At 38.9% G+C, this 22,199-nt stretch overlaps 1 protein-coding gene across 8 annotated transcripts in view; it reads left to right on the top strand.

Annotated features, from left to right (window-relative positions):
- DMD (dystrophin) overlaps window positions 1–22,199 on the top strand; it is a 2,485,149-nt gene that overhangs the window by 2,186,652 nt on the left and 276,298 nt on the right. For all 8 annotated transcript variants that reach the window (XM_082378022.1, XM_082378021.1, XM_082378025.1 and 5 more), the window contains one exon: window positions 17,761–17,839. In XM_082378022.1, the coding sequence (XP_082234148.1) occupies window positions 17,761–17,839 (79 nt within the window). The remainder of the gene's footprint in view (window positions 1–17,760; window positions 17,840–22,199) is intronic.

The raw sequence follows: 22,199 nt of genomic DNA, 5'->3' as shown, positions 1-22,199 counted from the left end.
GGGTCTCAGATACCATTCTTCTCCCTCAGATCGTTCTGCTCCTGTGCCTGCAGTTTGTGTTATCAGTGGTGCATAGCCTGAGAACTCCAGGACCTCTGCCAGCTCTCTAAGTAATATGATTAGCATCTAAAGAAACACAAGGAGCCCGTGACTCGGTCCTTTTGCAATTAAAATCATATTCAGAAAGCCTTTTGGTCATAGGCATTTGGGGGAAAAAAGAAAAAGAGTCACTTCCAGAAATGTTTCTTTGTTCAAAACCCAGCTTAGAGTTCTCTGCTTCTTTCAACAGAGTGCCTGCCAGTAACTAGTGATTGTAAAAGAGTTTAAAACCTAAACTGTTGTGCAACCGCTCGATAAGAGCAACTCCCTGTGCAACTGGGCAGCATTTCTGTTGTGTGGCTTATTTGTTTCCTGGACTCTCCCAGTCTGAGAGAAAATGGATGTAAGTTATTCTTTCATTGATTCAGACCCAGACAAGCAGTGTGGGTGGCCTCATTCACCCACGTGTGTCACTGCTGTCTCCAGAACAGAAGAGCTGACCAAGACACCAAACTCTCCAGCCAAGAGGTGAGGAATATCTTGGTGTTGTGGTAGATTGTTAGTGGAAACGATGTTAGAAAATGTAAGGCACCTCCACTATGGAAAACAGTATAGGGGTTCCTCAAAAAATTAAAAGTAGAACTACCATATAATCCAGCAGTTTCACTTCTGGGTATTTACCCAAAGAAAACAAAAACACTAATTCAAAAAGATACATGCACCCCAATGTTTATTGTAGCGTTATTCACAATAGCCAAGATATGGAAGCAACCTTAAGTGTCCATCGACAGATGAATGGATAAAGAAGATGTGGTATATACACACACAATGGAGTATTACTCAGCCATAAAGAAAAAAGAAAACTTGCCATTTGTGACAACATGGATGGTTCTAGAGGGTATCATGCTAAGAAAAATAAGTCAGACAGAGAAAGACAAATACCATATGATCTCACTTATATGTGGAATCTAAAAAAACTGAAAACAAAACCAGATGAAAACAGACTCATAGATGTAGGGAACAAATGTGTGGTTGTCAGAGGGAAAAGAGGCGTGGGGTTGGGCGAATCAGGTAAAGGGGATTGGGAGGTACAAACCTCCAGTTATAAAATAAATAAGTCATGGGGATGTAATCTACAGCATAAAGGAATATGGTCAATAATACTGTAATAACTTTGTAGGGGACAGATGGTTACTAGACATATCATGGTGATCATTTCATAATGGATGTAAATGTCAAATCACTGTGTAGTACACCTGAAATTAGCATAATATTGTATGTCAACTACATTTCAATAAAAAAAAAAGTACAAAGTACCCCTGCTAAACAGAGTAAAAAGAGCTGTCTAAGCCTTTGTTTTAATAGGGAGCCCCTAATACAAATCTCTTAAAAGAATTTTGTTAAGGCATAAAGGGTATCTATTAGGTCAGTCTGTCAACAACTAGCACCGTTTTATTCGTTTTTTTTATTGAATTGTATTTGACATACAACCTTACGTTTAAAGTATACAATGTATTAATTTGATACATTTATGTTGCAATATGATTGCCATAGTAGTGTTGGCTAATACCTCTATTGTATCACATAATGATCATTTCTTCTGGTATTGGGAACTATTAAAATCTAGTCTCTTAGCAAGTTGATTGTTTATAATACTGTTTTGTTGTCTGTAATCACTGTGCTATGTATTAGATCTCCAGGACTTATTTTCCTACTAGTTGCAAGGATATACCCTTAAACAACATCTCTCCCATTCCCCCACCTTTTTATGGAATACTACTCAGCCATGAGAAAGAAGGAAATTCTGCCATTTGCAGCAACATGGATGGACCTTGAGGACATTATGCTAAGTGAGATAAGTCATACAGAGAAAGACAAGTGCTGTATGATCTCACTTACATGTGGAATCTAAAAGAACTGAAAACTAACATCCTTTTAAATGACCAAATCCCAGGTGGTCAGCAGCTTAGCTAAAATGTCCAAGTACCTTTTCCTAACACGGAAACTCCTTTGAAGCTCCAGCTCCCACTAATGATCCCCAGCAGCTCTGGTCAGTGCTGCTTTTCACAAATGAAGCTTTTTAAAAACTTCGAGTGGAAAAATGTGGCTTTCAGTTTTCAAACAAATCTTTCTATTAAAAAAAAAAAGTACTGAAATGGGCATACTTCACAGTCTTAAATGCACACACATTATTGAAATATAAGACTTAAGCCTGACAGAATTGGTTCAAATCAAGTATTATACTCATGAATATGTTCTCTTTTCCTAATATCAGCAGCAAAGAATGGGAAATAAGAAGGGGTGCAGTGCTGGGTAGGAGTACAGCCAAGTTTGCCTAAAGCCTCATGATAGGAAATAGAAACTAACTTGTACTGATGACCTAGTGGCAGCTACTATCCAGTATTCTATAGCCATTATTTCTCCATGATGAGACTGGAGAAAATCTTCCAAGAATTAATACAGCAATTGGTAAAATCATTATACTATAATGGGTATAATTCTGCCCCCTCTCACCTTTTTATGAAGTATCTTGAGATTTTAAAAGGTGGAACCCTTTGCAATTCTTGAACAACTTGTCTACCTAGCTCTTAATAATCATTGTGATGAGTTCATTTGTAACCATTTCTAGGCTCAATGTGAATTTTCTTAAATGTTTCTGTAGTTTTCCCTTTATTATAAAGTGTATTAGGTTGGGCTCTTGGCTGTGACAGAAAACTCAACTCCGATGAGTCAAGGGAAAAAAGGGTGACCGTGGCAGTGGAGGTTTTCAGGCAGGCTCTCCTGCTCTGCTCTTAGCATCAACATTTCCAGCAGAAAAAGAGAGAGGGCAAGCTACTCTCACCCAGGAGTTTAAAAACTGCTTGGGCCTGACTCTCAGTGGCCCAGATGGAGTCCTGTGCCCATCTCGGCTAAGGGAATGGAATGCTCTGATTAACTGATTGATGGTGCAGGTTAGGCCCTCCAGGAAACAGATGCCAAGATAGATTTATTGTGAAGAAAAAGGGGCTGAAGCAGGACTGAGAAGGGGGGAGCCATTAGATCATAATGCAGATCTTATGAAGTCTGGGCCTGATGGGGAGCTCCAGAGCAAAAATTGCCAAGTAGATGGGGGTCCTTAATTGGGCAGACCTGAGGACAGTCTGTATATAACTTGGGACTGTTACTTTTCCTTCCTCACTAGTTAAGAGTTGTAGAATGGAACTCAGGTCTTACCTCAAACATTCATATCATCATGTATATGAAGTAGAGAGTGAAGGTTAATATAGACCAGTGGTTCTCAACCGGGGGCAATTTTTGTCCCCCAGGGTACATGGCAATGTCTGGAGGCATTTTTGGTTATCACAGCTGGGGAAGCGGTGCTCCTGGCATCTAGTGGGCAGGGGTCAGGGATGCTGCTAGACATCTTCTAGCACACAGGATAGAACAACAAAGAGTTATCCAGGTCAAGGGTCAGTAGTGCCAAAGTAGAGAAACCTTGTTCCATAGATAAAGATACATATCTTATGTGCACATATGTACTGAGAAAGGCCATGAAAACCTTTCATCTTTGGTAAATTCTTAATAGTGACTTTTTTGTTCTTATTTGCATCTGTCAGTACTTGTTACTGAGATTCCATCCAACTCATTTAACTTTTGGACAGAAAGACTAGATTGAATTAGTGAAATTTCTAAATCCTGGATTTTTAGAAAATTATGGTTTTAAGACAAATAGTAATTTGACTTAACTTACATACTATTTAGTATTTAACATCCTTAAAGACTTTGCTTTGGTGACTAGATAAGAATCATCCGTGTTTAGCATGTTAATTGCCTTATGAAAGTGTTATTTCAAAAGTACTAATTTGTTTCTGGTCTGTTTAAATATCCTTGGACTATAGATATGTTTAGTCTGAAAGTTTACTCTGATGTATTCTTACTTTTTGTACACTACAAAGTTGAATCTCAATGCCAGCTCAGATTGAAATATGGAAAAGTTCAAATTTAAGAGTGAAATAAGTGAATATTTACCGCAGTATGCCTTCATATGCAAGAATGTGTTTCTCTTTGTGGTATTTCTGCTAAAAGAATAACACAACAAAAGCAAACTTTTAGCACTATACATTTTGAACCATCCAATAGATGCTTTAGGCTTCAGGGAATTTCTCTCCAGAGCTGCTGCTAAGAAAATAAAAAGACTGGTTAATGCCTGAAGGGATAAAAAGATCAGCTAACCAAAAAAAAAAAAAAAGTTTTCTCCAAGATGTGAAACGTGTGTTCAATCCTAGATCAAGGACTAGATGTTCAAAGTTCTATATATGAAGTTTAACATTACTTTCGAAAAGTCTAGAAGAAAGTTTGTTATCAGTACAAAGAAATCATTTTCAAGTATGAACATAGTGATACCAGATCTTTACTCATGTAAAAGCCACTCTTTTTCTCTAAACACAAAATTATTAAGTACTTTTATATCCAACCATCTATATTCACATAACCATAAAAAAAATTATGAGGCAGTGAGGAACAGACAAGAAAACAAACTATTTTAATAACTATATTTTGAAAGCTCTTTCCAAACAAATGTGAAATGTTTTAAAGAAGGGAGGGACTTCCCTGGCGGTCCAGTGGTTAAGACTTCGCCTTCCAGTGCAGGGAGTGCGGGTTAGATCCCTGGTCGGGGAGCTAAAACCCCACATGCCTCGCGGCCAAAAAACCAAAACATAAAACAGAAGCAATATTGTAACAAATTCAATAAATACTTAAAAAAAAATGGTCCACATCAAAAAAAAATCTAAAAAATAAAAATAAAAAATAAAAGAAGGGAGAATGATGAATTGTTGCTTACCAAAATAAAACAAAATAATCAACAGTGTAAGTGACACCATTTGAAATCTTGGGAATCTCTAATCCATTAAGATTATGTCACTAATGGCATACAAAATGCCTGTTCCAAAAGTACTCCTCAATGGACATGAGATGCTAAGCTACATAGACTCTGAGTCTGATCTAGGTCCATGGTGTTTTGTGTCACCCCCTTCCGGAAGCCTCCCAGATTGTTCCAGGCCTCATTGCTTCCTTACTTCTGGAAATTCATAATGCTCTTATTGGTCAGTAACACACAGACTAGCACTTAAAGACTCTCTGATTTCTCCCATGTGCAGTCTTCTTCCTACAAGACCCAAGGTCCTTGAGAGCAGGGATTTCTCATGTTCCATCTTTGCTATCCTCCACAAGATGAACACACAGGACAGTGTATATAACAGCACTTGAAAATGCTTGGGGAATAATTGATTACTAAGCTCACCTCTCATGCTCTCCACTCTAGACTTGTTTCGGTCCTGCCAAAGGACAGAAATTGCCTAGCTCTCCCCAACTGGCCAACTTGAGTATTTACTATAAAAGGAGCCAGCTAGATAAGGAACTTCCCCCAGAGATGTGTCTGCCCAATGCACCCACGCCTATTCTGCTCTGACACCCACTTTTTTTTAATTTAATTTTATTTATTTATTTATTTATGGCTGTGTTGGGTCTTAGTTCCTGTACGAGGGCCTTCTCCAGTTGCGGCAAGTGGGGGCCACTCCTCATCGCAGTGCGCGGGCCTCTCACTATCGCGGCCTCTCCTGCCGCGGAGCACAGGCTCCAGACGTGCAGGCTCAGCAATTGTGGCTCACGGGCCCAGCCGCTCCGCGGCATGTGGGATCCTCCGGGACCAGGGCTCGAACCTGTGTCCCTTGCACCGGCAGGCGGATTCTTAACCACTGCGCCACCAGGGAAGCCCCTGACACCCACTTTTTAATACAAATAAGTAACAGCTACTCTTTACTCAGTACTTACCTTGTAGCAGATGCTATTAAATGCTTTTCAGGTGTTCTTTTTTTTAGGAAAATACAATATTTCTACCCAAGCCATTGCAGGAGTCTTGCTAACCATCGGGATAAATGATGTGAGGGGCTTTGAAGAGAATTCACTGCCACCCCCCCTCATGATTTTTCCATCATTCCATCTAGTCTTTGTCCAACCATTTTTGATTTACTGTTTGGGGTTAGTTACCATATCAAACTGTGCCCCAACACGCCAGTGGTTCCTCCCGATTTTTACACATCTCATCGTCACCTAGGATGAAAGTCTGAAGTTTCCTTGACTCTTCCTTCCTTCTGGTACCCTTACGTTTAACCCATCATGTCCTCATCTCTTGGGGGTTTTTCTGGCAACTTATCCTTTTATCACTTTCTCCATGCTTCAGTTCACCCTAAAACACTGCTCTGACCGTGGTATTTCTTTATTTTAAAAAATTTATGTAGAATATGAAAATGTTAGCAGTAGCTGCCACCAGGCTGGGAAGCAAGATGGCTAGAAGGATATGGTGAATGGGAAACTCACATTTTAAAGATTTTTATTGTTCTTGAATTTTGTTATCATGTGAATGCATTAAAAAGAAATAAAAGTAAATTTTTAAAGTAATAATTTATAAAAATATTTGAATGCCTTCCCATGAAAAATGAAATGAAGTCTCTGCTCTTAAACCTGACAGTCAAGTACTGCTCTGGGCTGACTCCAAGCCACATTTCCAGCCTGATATTCTTCAGCTCTCCCTCTGTTTATACCCCACATCTGGGCCTTTACTAGTGCCAAAAAAATTGTTCATTCTGCTCTTGCCACACAGAATGTTTCTTCTGTTTTTGCCCATCAAAACCTTACCCAACTTTGAAGGCCCAGCTTAAAAGCTTCATTCCTTCGTTAATTCAGTTCAGATACTCTGTAAGCCCCATAGCTATGTATGCTTCTTTTAGTGCTTTTCGCACAGTTCCCAGGAAAAGAAAGGAGTGAGCATCTACTGAGTGCTAAGAAATAGACTCTCCAGCCATGTACTTTACAACATCCCATTCTCTGTACACTAGTTTCATCGTCTATAAAATGGTCATAAATAGGAGTACCTTCCTCACTGTGTTGTTCATTCTTTCAAGTATTTAGTTGGATGCATACTAAGAGATGGGCACTGACCTGGATCCTGGGTATACAGCCGTGAGTGAAATAGACCAAGTCCTGCTCTCGTCAAGTTTACTTTAGGATAGGAAAGGCTTCAATGAGATATACCTATAAAGCTCTTAAAACAGCGCTTGGAATGTAGTAAGTGCTCTATAAATGTTAGCTATTGCTACTGTTGTCACTGTTGCTGTTATTCGGTATTTCTGTTTACAGATAAGGAAACTAATGCTTATAGGCTATTAGATAAGATGCTGAAGGTCAAATAGCTAGTAGAGGATTCCAACTCAGGTCTTCTTGACCGGTAGGACTGATAGCCTTCCCACTATACCAGTGGCTCCAAAAACAGACTATATGTCAGAATCGGTAGAGCTTTAAAGAAAGTACAGATTCTCAAGCCCTAGCCCCAGATAGACTAAGACAGAAATTCTAGAGATGAGCTACGAATCTGTATTTTTAAAAGACTTTCCAGGTAGTTGTGATACTCTGTCAAATCAGTGAATGACTGCCCTACATTAAAATCTTATTTATGAACAACTAAACCATAAATTCATTTAAAATAGGTTCCTTATTTTCTTATTTATTTTTTTTCTCCTTTCTCTCCTAGCAGAGTGCCTTATAAGTGCTCAATAAGTATTTGAGTAATTAATTGTTTAATTATTTAATTAAAGTTGCTCTTAAAATGCAAATACAGCTGTAGTACTAGCAGCCTGTTGTGAGCTCTCATTGATCTTCCTAGGGATATTTATTAATCAGCTAAGAACCAGTACTTGGGAAAGACAGGCGAAACATCTGGGAAGGGAACTGAGAAAACTTCCAACCCAAATGTTAGCCCTGTCATTACACAGCCTAGGACCCCTGTCTCACCTTGTCCGCCCTTCACTGACAACTTCAGGTAAAAATGCAGAAAATGTATTACTAAAAATCAAAAGATTTCCCCCTCCCATTTTTGTTTCTCTTGAGTTGACACATATATCTGTTTTGGAAAATAGGGAGAAAATCTCTTTTTAAAAGAAAGAAAAAAAATCCTGTATTCTTGTCACACCACGAACATGGAGTTCACTGCTATACGTTAAAATTATAAAGCAAGATCCCAAAATGCAGTGGCTGATTATTCACAGTAGATATATTAAGTCAAGAAGCTTATTTTTTCTCTCTTTGCTAAGGCAGAAAGCCTGGGGCTATATGCATTTTTATTACACTTTACTGTCTTGGTTTCACTTGAGGATTAAAAAGAAAGTCAAGGTACAGTGCATGTATCCTGATGGATTTTAGGATTTCTTGCTTTAGTGAAAGGAAGAACCTCATAAAGTATCTCAGATTTTTGCTTAAGGAAGAATACCTACTTCTATGATGACCTAGAAATTCAATCTTTTATTTCTCCTATAAAAGATCACATTGTATTTTGGATTTTTTTTCCCTGTAGTTTTCTGCACTGTGTAAAGCCACATTAAAAAAAAATAGCTTTCCTTTAGATTTGAAGTGAAACTGTCTCGAATAGTTCAGGGAAGTCTTAGGACTGTTCACGGAGCTGACACACCACCTCGGGGTTGGGGTGAGATGGAGCGAAGGGGGAGGGGAGGCAGGGGGAGTGTCCAGAAGGCTGAGCGGGAGACTGTATAGACTGAGAGGGAGCGAATATACGTCAGAGTTTCAGCTCCAGTTCTGACAAATGTACACTGAGAAACAATAGAATTGCATCGCCCCATCTTCTGTCCTTTATTTAGAAGCATGAAGTGTACTTACTTATTCGACTTGCGCCTCTTTTCCTGATATGCAAAAAAGTGAGAAGGACCAAACGTTGCAGGACTGGGAAATACAGTAGATGAGATCTTCCGGTTAATTGATTTGTAGAGAACAGCCTGATACTGGTTTAGCAGCTCTGCATCAGTGACGGAAAAGAAAGGCGCTTTTCAGTGGCCTGGAGGAGGAGAGCTGGCAACTGGAAACAGGGGCTGGTGGCAGACAAGGTTCTTTCATATGTGGTCAGATTGACTGTGAAGGGAGTCATGGTCAGGAAGCTTTGGAAATGCTGTGAGGATAGCGTGGGATTTCAGGGGTGTTGATTTCCTTGGTTAAGATTGCTGCGCTCATACTTCAGCAAATTCTCCCTCCCAGCCATCATTGTCAAGGTGATTAGTAGACCAAACTGAAAATCTACAAGTGTATTATTACTCGAAATTTAAGGATTTTGCCATTGAGCTAAAAAAAAATGTTTATTCTAGTGGTCTTTCTTTTTTCATTTATCTTCAAGATTTCACCCTGCTTTAGTCATCTTTTAGTATGAATTTGCTAACTGCTATATGCGTTGTCTTTTTTCCCCCCAGATGATACCAGTTCTGTTTTATCCCCTTGATAATTATTTCAAATTGCCACTTCTGGTCCTTGGGAACACCCCTGTGTTCTAGTACCAGGAGGTATAATTATGTCATTCCCATGCGAGCATTATGCTACTTATGACCCAAAATGCCACTAGAAAGGAAAATTTTTGTGAGAATGGTATCTTCCAAATGTGGAATAAATAAAGCTCAAGAATAAATAGCTGAAGCTGAACTGTAAATGATTTAAACGTATTGGTGTGGTGAGGTGCGAGCCACTTGACTTTGGTTCCTGCTCCAAATCATGAGATACATTAGGAAAGGTTTTTAAAGGAAACCTATTTTTTAAGATAAAATCTGCATCAAGTTACATCATCCAAGCAGAGTAATTCACCCTTTGTCTCTTTAAGACAAGAAACAAAGAGCAGAAGAAATGCTTCCTATGATCTCTACGCTTCCCAGCACATTTTTTTCATAACAGTGTGTAGATGTAACAAAAACTAAAGATTTTGACAAATGAAGCAGGATAAGGACGTTGATTGCTGCTTTTCTAAATTAAAATTAATGATACCCTTAAGGTACTTGGGTCTATGAAGTCAACTTAATGTTGATATAACCTGACTCCATTATCACAGAATGAGGCAGCTACATGAGCACGAAAACTAATAAACAGACTTCCAAGGTGCGTTTTAGAAATCGGTGAGGTGAAAGCTAAAAGCTTAACAGTGGACAAAGGACTTGCTGTTTTGTCCTCCCTTGCTTTCCGGTGGTTGGAGGAGTTCGTCAGAATTAGAGGACTAATGTTCCTGAAGAAGCGCGGGGCTGGCTCTAGGCTGGGGCTCCTGTTCACATCCTGCCCCACCTGCCTTGCAGGGACGCACAGCCACTTCATGTTACGCGCTCTCTGTTTGCCTCAGCAGAGTCTGTGTGCTCTTCTGGGAGGTTGTACAGGACACAGCTGGGAAGAGCAAGTGGAAGGGTGGGTGCAGGAGAGAGGAAAGAGAAAGGTAGGAATAAGAAAAGGAATCAGAGATTAAGAAGATGGGAATCAGCGCAGAAGTACCAATTTGGAAGCTGGGAAAAAAAGCTCTGAGAGAAGAACGTAAAAAGCGGTGGATTGATGACGGTCTCAGATGGCACACATTAGCACCCATGCCATAAATCACACAAAATCAACTAATAATTATGCTACTGCTCAGAGTGAGCGCCGTGTTAGCACTGGTTGCTTTCCTGTGATCTGTCCTGAAGTCAAGGGCGAGAAACTCCGTTTAACTCAGAAGTGTCTCAGGGTCAAGAAAACACAAAAATAAATTCAAGGAAAAGAAAATTCAGCCAACTTTTGCATTCTACAAGCCCAGATTGTTTTGCCACAGAGCTGTACCTATCATACGTCCTCATTCCAAACCTTATCTCAGAGCATTTTTTTTTTTCAGTCACAACTCAAAAGAAATCACAATTAGAAGAACAGTGGATTTTAAATGAAAAGAGTTACAATTCGTTAAGAGGATTTTAACTGAAAGTTAAATCCTGAGGAGAGTTTTCAGGATAATGTTTGGGCACGTGTTTATGAGTGTTACAAGTAAGAATTTGGAAGTAAGAATGAATTCTGAAGGCTTCCTCCAGTAGATAAATGCATACAGAGAAGTGTACAAACTGCAAAATTTCAGGACAAAACCTCATGAATAGACTGTAGAGAGTCGTTTGTGTGCATGTGCGTTGTTTATTCACTAGCATCACAACACAAGGAGAGTTTTATTTTTATGGGCTCCTTAGTGGAGGTGTGAACTCTGGTTCTTGCATGCCCATGGATATCTATCGAGGGTCTTAACAAACTGAGACCCAGAAAATTGAAATATACATGCCCAGTTACATCTTTTCCCAAGACTGGAGTAAACACGATTTATGCATGTAGTGCCAGCAAGAACACTAGGATACCAGGAAGGAATCACATTGTCTAACAATGTATTTCCACATCAGGAGGGAATTTTTAGCTCTTCTAAAACTCCAGTGGAGATAAAAACTTAAAAGTAATCAACTAGCAGGTCAAAAGAGAAATTGGAAGCCCTTGAGAACTTCAAGTTAAGTAACAAATATTTGCACTTAGATCAATTTATTTAAAATCATTACTAGGAGCCACAGTGTTGATATCTGTCCTTTTTCTTTCTTCTCCTTTTGGCTTATTTAAAGCAATTTTGAAGAAAAAAGGAAACAAAGATATTCTTCAAAATACACAGAGGAATTGACTGAGCTTTGGGGAACAGTCACAGCTGGGAATGGAGTGTGTTATCATTAATTTAGTTGAAGGACTTGGTGCTCATTCATTATCTCCAAAATTACGCTTTCAAGTATACCTTAATCACACTTAGTGTAGTGCCTAAAGTAACAGGAACTCAAAAGGCCTTTTCATTCACTCATTTATTGAGTATTTATTGAGCATCTCCTTTGTATTAGGCACTATACTAAACTGTGAACAAGGCAGACAGGGTCCCAATCTACATGGACAAGGAACTTACATTCTAGTAAATATCTTCTGAATGAATAGAGAGACATTTCTTAGTGAAGTGAAAGAAGGGAGGCCTCTGCCAAGAGTACACTGCCTACAGAAAGGAGAAAGCAAAGAAGAATAATATATAGTCCTCATAGCTCTCAAATATGATTATTTAAAAATTAGAATAAAACAGATATGGAGTAGATTTGGGCTCTGGGTTTGTCATACAAATTACTGCTTTTTAAAATTTTTCTAAATCTAATGTAGGCACAATGAATCTAAATGGTTTTCTTCTTCTTTTTTTTTTTTTAACTTTGAGCATCAAAAAAGAAGGAAAGAAAGAAGGGGGGGAGGGAGGAAAGGTCTTTCCAAAAACTTGTTTTGGGACTCTTGAGAAAGAAATTCTCCATTCAAAATATAATGGTTATGGTGAAGATCCTTGAATAAACTACACATTAATTCATTCAACTAATATGAATCGAGCACCTGCCATCGGCCAGGTACTGTGCTTGTCAACTAGGATATAGTAGGGAAAGAAAGAAGGGTCCCTGTCCTCAGAGAGCGTATTTGTTTTTTTTAAAAAAAAAGAGACTTTTTTTTCCCTCTGACATGCTTTTTCTGAAGAAATGCTGCAAACTAGATCTTGAGTACTCATGGAGCAGAGGGCAGTTTTCTGCCCATCTGGGATAGTTCTAAAGAGTAGACCCTTGTGTATCAATAGATAAGGTTTCTTCCAGTTCTAAACTTTTTTGATGTATGATCTAATAGTAGACACAAGATGTGTGCTTCCAAAAGGATGTTATAATTGTATTTCTTTTTATGAAAGGAAACAGAGGTGTGGCCTATTAATTTGGGGGAAATTGGGTCCTTCCTGTCTCTTTAAATAATTGTTTAGACTCCTTTGCCTCTTCCTTCTCCACTCACTTCCTAATGCTCAGTCCTACCCTCTTCAGTCTCACTTCCGTTTCCTTCCTTTAATGACTGGGACAGATTGCTCTTCTCTAACTGGCTCTACATGACATCTCCAGTTAAATGTTTCACTGTTAGGTCAAATTCATCATGTTCCAAATGAATTCATCCGCACATTTGCCATTCCTCCCCTTTCTAATTATTAGTGTTTCCATCAGCAATATCCTCAGTCTCCCGGTCTTCCACACTGGAAATCCTGAAGTTTTATTTGCTTCTACAAAAATTACACTCCAACACCAAAGTGATTAGTTTTTCCTGACTTTAAAATACCTCCCAGTCTATACCATCTTTTCCATTCCAGGCAGCACAGTCTTCATTCCAACACATATAACCCCAAGTCTAGTCAGTTGCAACAGCCTCTAACTGGTCTCAGCCTCCAGGTCCCTCTTGGATCTGTTACACTGACAGATTCATCTCCCTAAACTTCAACTTCCCTCTCAAATCATGAGTCCCCTCACAGAAATCTTCAGGGGTTCCCTTTGCCTACGGGGCAAATCTTGAGCCTCAGTGTCTGCAGTGTCTTGTTTTGCATCATCTGCTTGCAGCATACCTAGCTAACTGCATCTCACTGTCCTCTCTAAGACCAGTGTTCTGCTACCCCAAGATCTTCCTTGGCTTGTTTCCATTCCTCACCTCCAACCCGTTATGCTTCCAGAGATCAAGACTGTAGCATTCATTTATTGCATATCTCTTTTCGTATTAACATATACTTAAAAAGGGAACAAACAATTAACCAAGTAAAGAATGAACTGTGCCAGAATGCAAGGTAATGGGATAAAATTTCTGGCTTTTGCTTCCTAGTTTGCATATAGTGTTTTGTTTTTTTGTTTTTTGTTTTTAAACTTTGGGTTTGTTTGTTTATTTATTTGTTTATTTATTTATTTATTTATTTATTTATGGCTGTGTTGGGTCTTCGTTTCTGTGCGAGGCTTTCTCTAGTTGCGGCAAGCGGGGGCCACTCTTCATCGCGGTGCGCGGGCCTCTCACTATCGCGGCCTCTCTTGTTGCGGAGCACAGGCTCCAGACGCGCAGGCTCAGTAGTTGTGGCTCACGGGCCTAGTTGCTCCGCAGCATGTGGGGTCTTCCCAGACCAGGGCTCGAACCCGTGTCCCCTGCATTGGCAGGCAGATTCTCAACCACTGCGCCACCAGGGAAGCCCCGCATGTAGTGTTTTATATTGGTTAAAAAAAAATCCAGTTAGTAAGGTCTAATGCATGGAGGTTATTGTTTCAAAAGGTTATCAAATTTCATTTCCTTGCCTAATTGCTCACAGAGTAAAGTGCTTTGTTCTCAAGTAGCTACAGTTTGTGTGCCTTCAAGTTTTTCTTTCTTAAAATTATTTCTTTCTTTATTCTGTGCATTCAATCCGTGCCATACCTTTCTCCAAAGATAGTTTGTGAAAAGAAATATTTTCTGCTCAATTCTTTAGTTAAGACTATTTCCTGAATATTTCATTTCATTACATGATGCATCTTTAATTTTTGTCTCACTATCATACATTTTCTTAAGTTCGAGTTATAGGGATGGAGATTCACTTTTATCTAATTTTAAATTCTTGACAATTGGGTATACACTGGAATCTACCACCATGGCCCTCCCTGTATAAGAAGGAAGCAACCTTCAGATTAGGGGCTTATAATGGACTCTGATCCTGTACCCACGTGGTCCCTATGAAGCTACTAACGTTGTCTCCAGAGGAAATGGCCTGTGGCACGTTCATGCTCCTTTGCCATCCGCATGTTCCCTTGGGGATTTCCCCCTCAGTATGTGCAAAGATTTCTGTTCTGTGTCCATTCCCATATGGCCTCCCCATCCCTTCCTCCCCATCCCCAAACTTTCACATTTCTCTCTTCTTTATTTGTTTATCAAATGACCCATTCTGGCTTCCCTGGTGGCGCAGTGGTTGAGAATCTGCCTGCCAATGCAGGGGACACAGGTTCGCGCCCTGGTCTGGGAAGATCCCACATGCCGTGGAGCGACTGGGCCTGTGAGCCACAACTACTGAGCCTGCGCATCTGGAGCCTGTGCTCCGCAGCAAGAGAGGCCGCGATAGTGAGAGGCCCGCGCACCGTGATGAAGAATGGCCCCCGCTTGCCGCAACTAGAGAAAGCCCTCGCACAGAAACGAAGACCCAACACAGCCAAAAATAAATAAATAAATAAATAAAATAATAAAAAAAAATTAAAAAAAAAAAAAGACCCATTCTGCATTTAGAAATAATTACGTATTCCATTCATTTGCATGTGTTCTTCTACAGCTCTTCTCTATAGCCTTAGGGTATCACATTCTTTAAGACCAGGAACTGACCTTGCATTGGATCATAAAATATACTGATGACTAAAAGTTTCATAGATGCGTACACTACGTTAGGTCTGCTTTCAATAAATTAATTTAAAAATAAATTAAAAGGCCAACTGCATATTAAATATTTACACAATACTTTCTGTTTTCAACTTTAATCTCTGGAGTAGCAGTTAAGAGCAAGAGCCGGACTGAATGAGCTTGGATCCTGAATCTGCCCATTTACTAACTGCTTAAGCTTAGGCACATTTCGTTTGGTTGGTTTTTTTATCCTCTCATCCTTCAGTTTCTGCATCAGTGAAGTGGAGAGATAATATTATTTCCTACTACAGAGTTATTGCGAAGATTAAATGTTACTTCATATTGTCATGCACAGAGTGCTTAATAAATATCAGCCATTTTTGTATGTTATGTGGTGCCTTGCACACTCTAACCTATTCCTCTCCCTTTGTTAACCATAATAGCAACAGTAACAGCAGCTGCTAGCATTTATTGAGCAATTATCATGTGATAGAAACTAGGCTAAACACATGTATCATCTTATTTAATTCCCACAATAACACCATGAGGTAGGAAATATTGTTGTCCCATTTTAATGATAAGGTAAGTTAAGTTTAGAATAATTTACCCAGGGACATACAACATGCAGTCGATGTCAGTGAGCATTCTCATTCACTCTCCCGTATCTATCTCTCTCTCTCCCTCTCTCTCTTTCCTCTTTCTCACACGCACACACACACACACACACACACACACACACAAACACACACATTTATCCACTGGTTTGGTCAACTAGTCATTACACAAATATTTCTTATACCACTTACTACATGCAGGGTTCAGTGCATCCTGTGGGAGGGAGGAGAGGAGAGGACAAATAAGCAAGGAATGGTTCCTGCCATCAAGAAGTTGGCAGTCCATTGCAGGAGATATTCATATCCATATAACGAAAACAATGGCTGTGAGAGAAGTGCTCCGAGTATAAACTGTGTACTGTGAGAATGCTGAGGAGGCAAACATTATAACAGCCTTGAATGGGAGAAAAGGGGGATAAGAGCATTCCAGAGGGAAGGAGAACACGAACAAGTCTCAGGAGTGTTACATTGGATGGAATGTCGCGGGACAGGCAGGTAGAGTTTGACTGAGAGTGCAGGGTGGTAAGGCTGGGAAAGTAGGTTTCACATGTCCCTTGTGGTTTTCTGTGCATCGCGCAGTGAAGCAAACCCTCCATTTTTTTGAAACTCTATGTGGTTTTCCAAATATTTGGTCCAAGCAAAGATGGACAAGGCTAGGGAGAACGTGTAAAAAGAAGATTGTTCTGGATCTAGGCTAGGTAATTGATTGATATGGGAAGATCAGAGTTGGCGTTAGACCAGACTACCTGAGCCACTTTTTCAATGAGTTTAAGATGTATTTTACTTCTTGGGAGTTATCCACACCACAGAGTGAACCTGCTTGAGCTCTGATGGCTCTGGGCAAGCTCTGACTAACCTCTAGTTTAGCATAGCCTGCTCAGAACCAAATCAAGGTCCAAAGTTATAAAGCTAGGGTGCCTGGGGCCACCATTAATATAGAATTGGCAATATGCCAGATGACAAAATATACCATTTCACCCATAAAATTCTTCCCTTTTTCCCCCACTCAAAATGGAATTCACTAAGCTGAAAGGACACTGTGTCAATATATTATAGAAAAACATAATAGGAAAAAAAAGAATGGCAATCTTTATTCCATGCCACCTAAACGTATACTTCCCACTAATTTCCAAGTCCAATAAAATCTGAAATCTGAAAATTTCTTTATTTTCACCATCCACCCTATAGTTACCCTAAATTAAAACCTTGCCTCTGTTTCTTTGATACTTAAGTATCAGTCAACTTTTGGTTACTTATTAATTTATCAATGATTATCACTCGATATCCATTAATTATCAATCAATATGATTCTTAAAAACATGGCAAAAGCAACAGACTAAGACAAAATATATATCATTTCTGAGATCCTTTAGTCACCTAGTATAATAGCGAATGGCAACCTCCCTACCTAACCTTTTTGTGAAAGATTTAGAGTTTGCTTTTTTTAAAATTATTATTATTATTATTTTTTTTTTTTTAGCTGCGTTGGGTCTTCGTTTCTGCACAAGGGCTTTCTCTAGTTGTGGCAAGCGGGGGCGCCTCTTCATCGCGGTGCGCGGGCCTCTCACTATCGCGGCCTCTCTTGTTGCGGAGCACAGGCTCCAGACACGCAGGCTCAGTAGTTGTGGCTCATGGGCCCAGTTGCTCCGTGGCATGTGGGATCTTCCCAGAGCAGGGCTCGAACCCGTGTCCCCTGCATTGGCAGGCAGATTCTCAACCACTGCGCCACCAGGGAAACCCCCGAGTTTGCATTTTTGATGGTACTAATTGGAGCAGTCATTCATTTGTGGCCACCAATGAGTAGAGTGTTTTTAGAAAATCCCATTTTAACGTTGTCAAAAGAGCAAATCTTTTTTGTTTGGCCTTGGTTTAATAAAAATGGGTCTCGGAGGCCACATGTGGTAAGTGGATATTAAAACAGGGTTATAAATTGTTGTTTTAATGTTCCAGCCTTAGAAGCCCAGAAGATCTTACCAAAAAGGATACATTGTTTTAATTGCCCCTCATTACATATGATGAGAGAACATAATTTTTCTCCTCTTCCTCGCAGGTGGCTGTTGAGGACCGCATCAGGCAACTGCACGAAGCCCACAGGGACTTTGGCCCAGCATCCCAGCACTTTCTTTCCAGTAAGTCATTGTCAGTTTTCATTGCTTAACCTCTTCACTGCATCTTGGTGGCTAAGAATTAAGAGTTGAATTACAGTTGTCTCTGCCAAATGCACTGGAGGCACAAATCATCCTGAAATATAACTTAGTGGGTAAATTCAGAAGGTTAAGAAGAGGAGGACCAATTAGATCATTTTGTCCGGCCTTCAGCTAATGCATAATTATTTCCTACAATGTATTCTCCAGTGCTAACTTCAGCAATATTTTTGAGTCTTTAGTTCTGCTTATAGCAGTTCACTTTATCAAGCTGATAATTATATATCATATAATTATTATATGATGATTCAATATATATTACTGTGAATCTATAATTCTTTATCTCTATATAATTCATTAAATACTCCCTGCCTGCAAGTTGGAACTTCAGCCCATTCTGTTTTCTTTCCCTAACTATTCTTATCCCTCTTTTATCCTTGACCTCTCTTCATTCTTTTTATTTTCCAGTTTTACTATTTTATTAATTATATTTTTCTAATGATATTATTTATATATTATTAATAAATATTATATCTTTTATAATTAACTGTTTTTATAATTAATACCAAGAGGAATAGCCTTGGTTAACTGAAAGTGTAATATTGGAACACCCTATAAATATAACAATGCATATTAAATTGTCAAGCTTCTGTTTTCCTATGATTAGTGTTGTTAATTTATACTACTCTTTCTTTGATTATAAAAGTATATATATATATATATATATATATATATTGGTATTTAAAAAGTCATATGTCTACCACATGGGGTTAATATCTGTTAACATTTTGACGTATTTCCCTCTGGTCATGCATGTGTATGTATGAGAGTTTAACCATCATTTTTTAAAAAATTTTATTTTATATTGGAGTATAGTTGATTAACAGTGTGTTAGTTTCAAAAAAAGAAAAAAAAACAATGTGTTAGTTTCAGGTGTACAGCAAAGTGATTCAGTTTTACATATACATGTATCTATGTTTCAAGTTCTTTTCCCATTTAGGTTATTACAGAATACTGAGCAAAGTTCCCTGTGCTATACAGTAGGTCCTTGTTGGTTATCTATTTTAAATATAGCAGCATGTATATGTCAATCCCAACCTCCCAATCTATCGCTCTCCACCACCCATCCCCCCGGTAACCATAAATTAGTTCTCTAATTCTGTGAGTCTGTTTCTGCTTTGTAAATAAGTTCATTTGTATCATTTTTTTTAGATTTCACGTATAAGTGATATCATATGATATTTGTCTTTCTCTGTCTGACTTACTTCACTTAGTATGATAATCTCCAGGTCCATCCATGTTGCTGCAAATGGCATTATTTCATTCTTTTTAATGGCTGAGTAATATTTCATTGTGTATCTATACCACAACTTCTTTATCCATTCATCTGTCAATGGACATTTAGGTTGCTTCCATGTCTTGGCTATTGTAAACAGCGCTGCAGTGAACATTGGGGTGCATGTATCCTTTCAAACCATGGTTTTCTCTGGATACATGCACAGGAGTTGGATTGCTGGATCATATGGTAACTCTATTTTCAGTTTTTTAAGGAACCTCCATACTGTTCTCCATAGTGACTGTACCAATTGACATTCCCACCAACAGTGTAGGAGGGTTTCCTTTTCTCCACATCCTCTCCAGCATTTATTGTTTGTAGACTTTTTGATGATGGCCGTTCTGACTGGTGTGAGATGATATGTCATTGTAGTTTTGATTTGCATTTCTCTAATAATTAGCAATGCTGAGCATCTTTTCATGTGCCTCTTGGCCATCTGTATATCTTATTTGGAGAAATGTCTATTTAGGTCTTCTGCCCATTTTTTGATTGGGGTGTTTGTTTTTTGATATTGAGCCGCATGAGCTGTTTGTAAATTTTGGAGATGAATCCCTCGTCGGTCACATCGTTTGCAAATATTTTCTCCCATTCTGTGGGTTATCTTTTTTTTTTTTTTTTTAAAGGAATTCCTTTATTTTTATTTTTATTTATTTATTTTTTTAAAATTTATTTATTTTTGGCTGTGTTGGGTCTTCGTTTCTGTGCCAGGGCTTTCTCTAGTTGCGGCAAGTGGGGGCCACTCTTCATTGCGGTGCGCGGGCCTCTCACTATCGTGGCCTCTCATTGCGGAGCACAAGCTCCAGACGCGCAGGCTCAGTAGTTGTGGCTCACGGGCCTAGTTGCTCCGCGGCATGTGGGATCTTCCCAGACCAGGGCTCGAATCCATGTCCCCTGCATTGGTAGGCAGATTCTCAACCACTGCGCCACCAGGGAAGCCCCTGTGGGTTATCTTTTCGTTTTGTTTATGGTTTCCTTTGCTGTGCAAAAGCTTTTGAGTTTAATTAGATCCCATTTGTTTATTTTTGTTTTTATTTCCATTACTCTAGGAAATGGATTGGAAAAGGTATTGCTGCGACTTATGTCAGAGGGTGTTCTGCCTGTGTTTTCCTCTAAGAGTTTTATGGTATCCAGTCTTAGATTTAGGTCTTTAATACATTTTGAGTTTATTTTTGTGTATGGTGGAGTTTAAGCATCATTTTAAGGCAATTACTTTGTGCCTTGCAATGTTACAAATATGACCCACCTTAATCCTTATAGCAACCTATAAGGTAGATACCATTATTATACCCATTTTTAAGATGAGGAAATTGAGGCATACAGTCACACAGCAAGTGGATGACAGAGCCAGGATTCAAACCCAAGAAGTTGGCTCCAGAGTCTGTTTTTAACCAGCACACTAGACTGTCCTTTACTTTATTGATATATTTTATAGAGAAGAAGCAATTCTATATGATCTCCCTTCATTCTTTTGCCTTCCTCTTTTATTGCCATTTTCTAGTCCTTTCCTTCCTTCTCCATTTTCCATAGGTTAATAAAAAGATCCATGCTCATGAACATTTTAAAGCTTTTTCACTTGATGCTTTCATGTGTGTCTCTAGTGGGCCATGTCTTTTAGAACAAAAATCCTAGAAAGTAGTGGTCCTGTCTTTTTGTTACACACTGATAGTGTATTAAGTAAGAGGTTGTCTTATTTTCTTGACTGGGTCTAACCCTTTTATCAACATGCAGTCATTATTTAGGCAGTATCACACATGCTTAGGAGGTGTCAAGAAAAAAAGGGCAAGTTAAAGCAGGATACGTAATTGATTGGGATTGTGGCTTTTGGGAATGGCTGTAGAACAATTATAAATCCTGCACATTTTGTCTTCTATATTTTTCCCAATTTCTGGTCTGCTGAAATCGCCTTGGTGGCAGAGCCATTCTATTTGATTTAATTGAGATTAAATGTGATAACATACTTGTAAGTGACTCATAAACCATAAATAAAAATATTACTATTATGAATATTAATTATTCCTCAGACACCATATATATTCATTCACTTTTTATTCTCTCTGCCTGCCCCACCCAAATTCCTATGTCTTCCCCATTAAAACCTATTCTCAGAAAATGATATGTTATACTCATTTAACCCAGGTGACAGGTAAAGTTTAATGTGTACTTCTCCTGGGTTATTTGCATTTTAATAGGGTGAAAAGCCATAAGCCTGAGGAATGGCTCTCAAGTGGTAGAACGTCAGCCATAATCTCTGAGCTGTAAGGGGAGAACTTTGAGGGGCCAGGAGGAGCACCCCACACCTTTGGAACCATATCACACTGGTGCCCACTTCCAGAAAGGTCAGGCCTGTAGACACAGGCGCTGATTTACCTGCTTATATGGAACCAGCCCCAGAAGTCACCAGTTTCTTAAGTATTCATGTGGAATATCAATATATGCTTAGAAGCTTTGCTTACGGATATCAAAAAATACCAATTTGGTTTAAGGGATATATGAGAAATAGGACAGTGAGACTAAAGACTGAATAAAGATTATTTCTTTGTGTTGTCCTTTTTTAAATTACAGAGGTAATATGTGCCACTCAAGGAAATGTTGGAAAGCAGAGAATACAAACAGGAAAAAAAAATTTTTTGTAATCCCACCACTTAGACTTAACCACTATAAAAAATGTGGTTTTACACACACACTGAATGAATGTATACATTATACATTCTATATGAACAGAATGGTTTATACATATTCTGTCTTTCTCTCAGGGGGAGTGTGTGGGAATTCAGATTCTCTCTTTTTTTTTTTTTAACCAAACAGGGATGAAAACATTTTACAGTTTTATGACCTGCTTTTCTTCCCTTAGAACTATCATAAAAATATTTTCGTGTGTTTAAATATTCCTCTGCAGAGTAATTTTTTTAAATGGCAGGGTAGTATTCCCTTCTCTGGCTGTACCACATTTACCAAGACAATTCTAAATCACTCAACATTAAGGTTATTTCAAATTTTTCACTATTTTAT

The sequence above is a fragment of the Balaenoptera borealis genome (assembly GCF_965194805.1).
Source record: "Balaenoptera borealis genome assembly, chromosome: X".
In the NCBI taxonomy this organism is placed as follows: Eukaryota; Metazoa; Chordata; class Mammalia; order Artiodactyla; family Balaenopteridae; genus Balaenoptera; species Balaenoptera borealis.
This window is presented reverse-complemented; position numbering and strand designations above follow the sequence as displayed.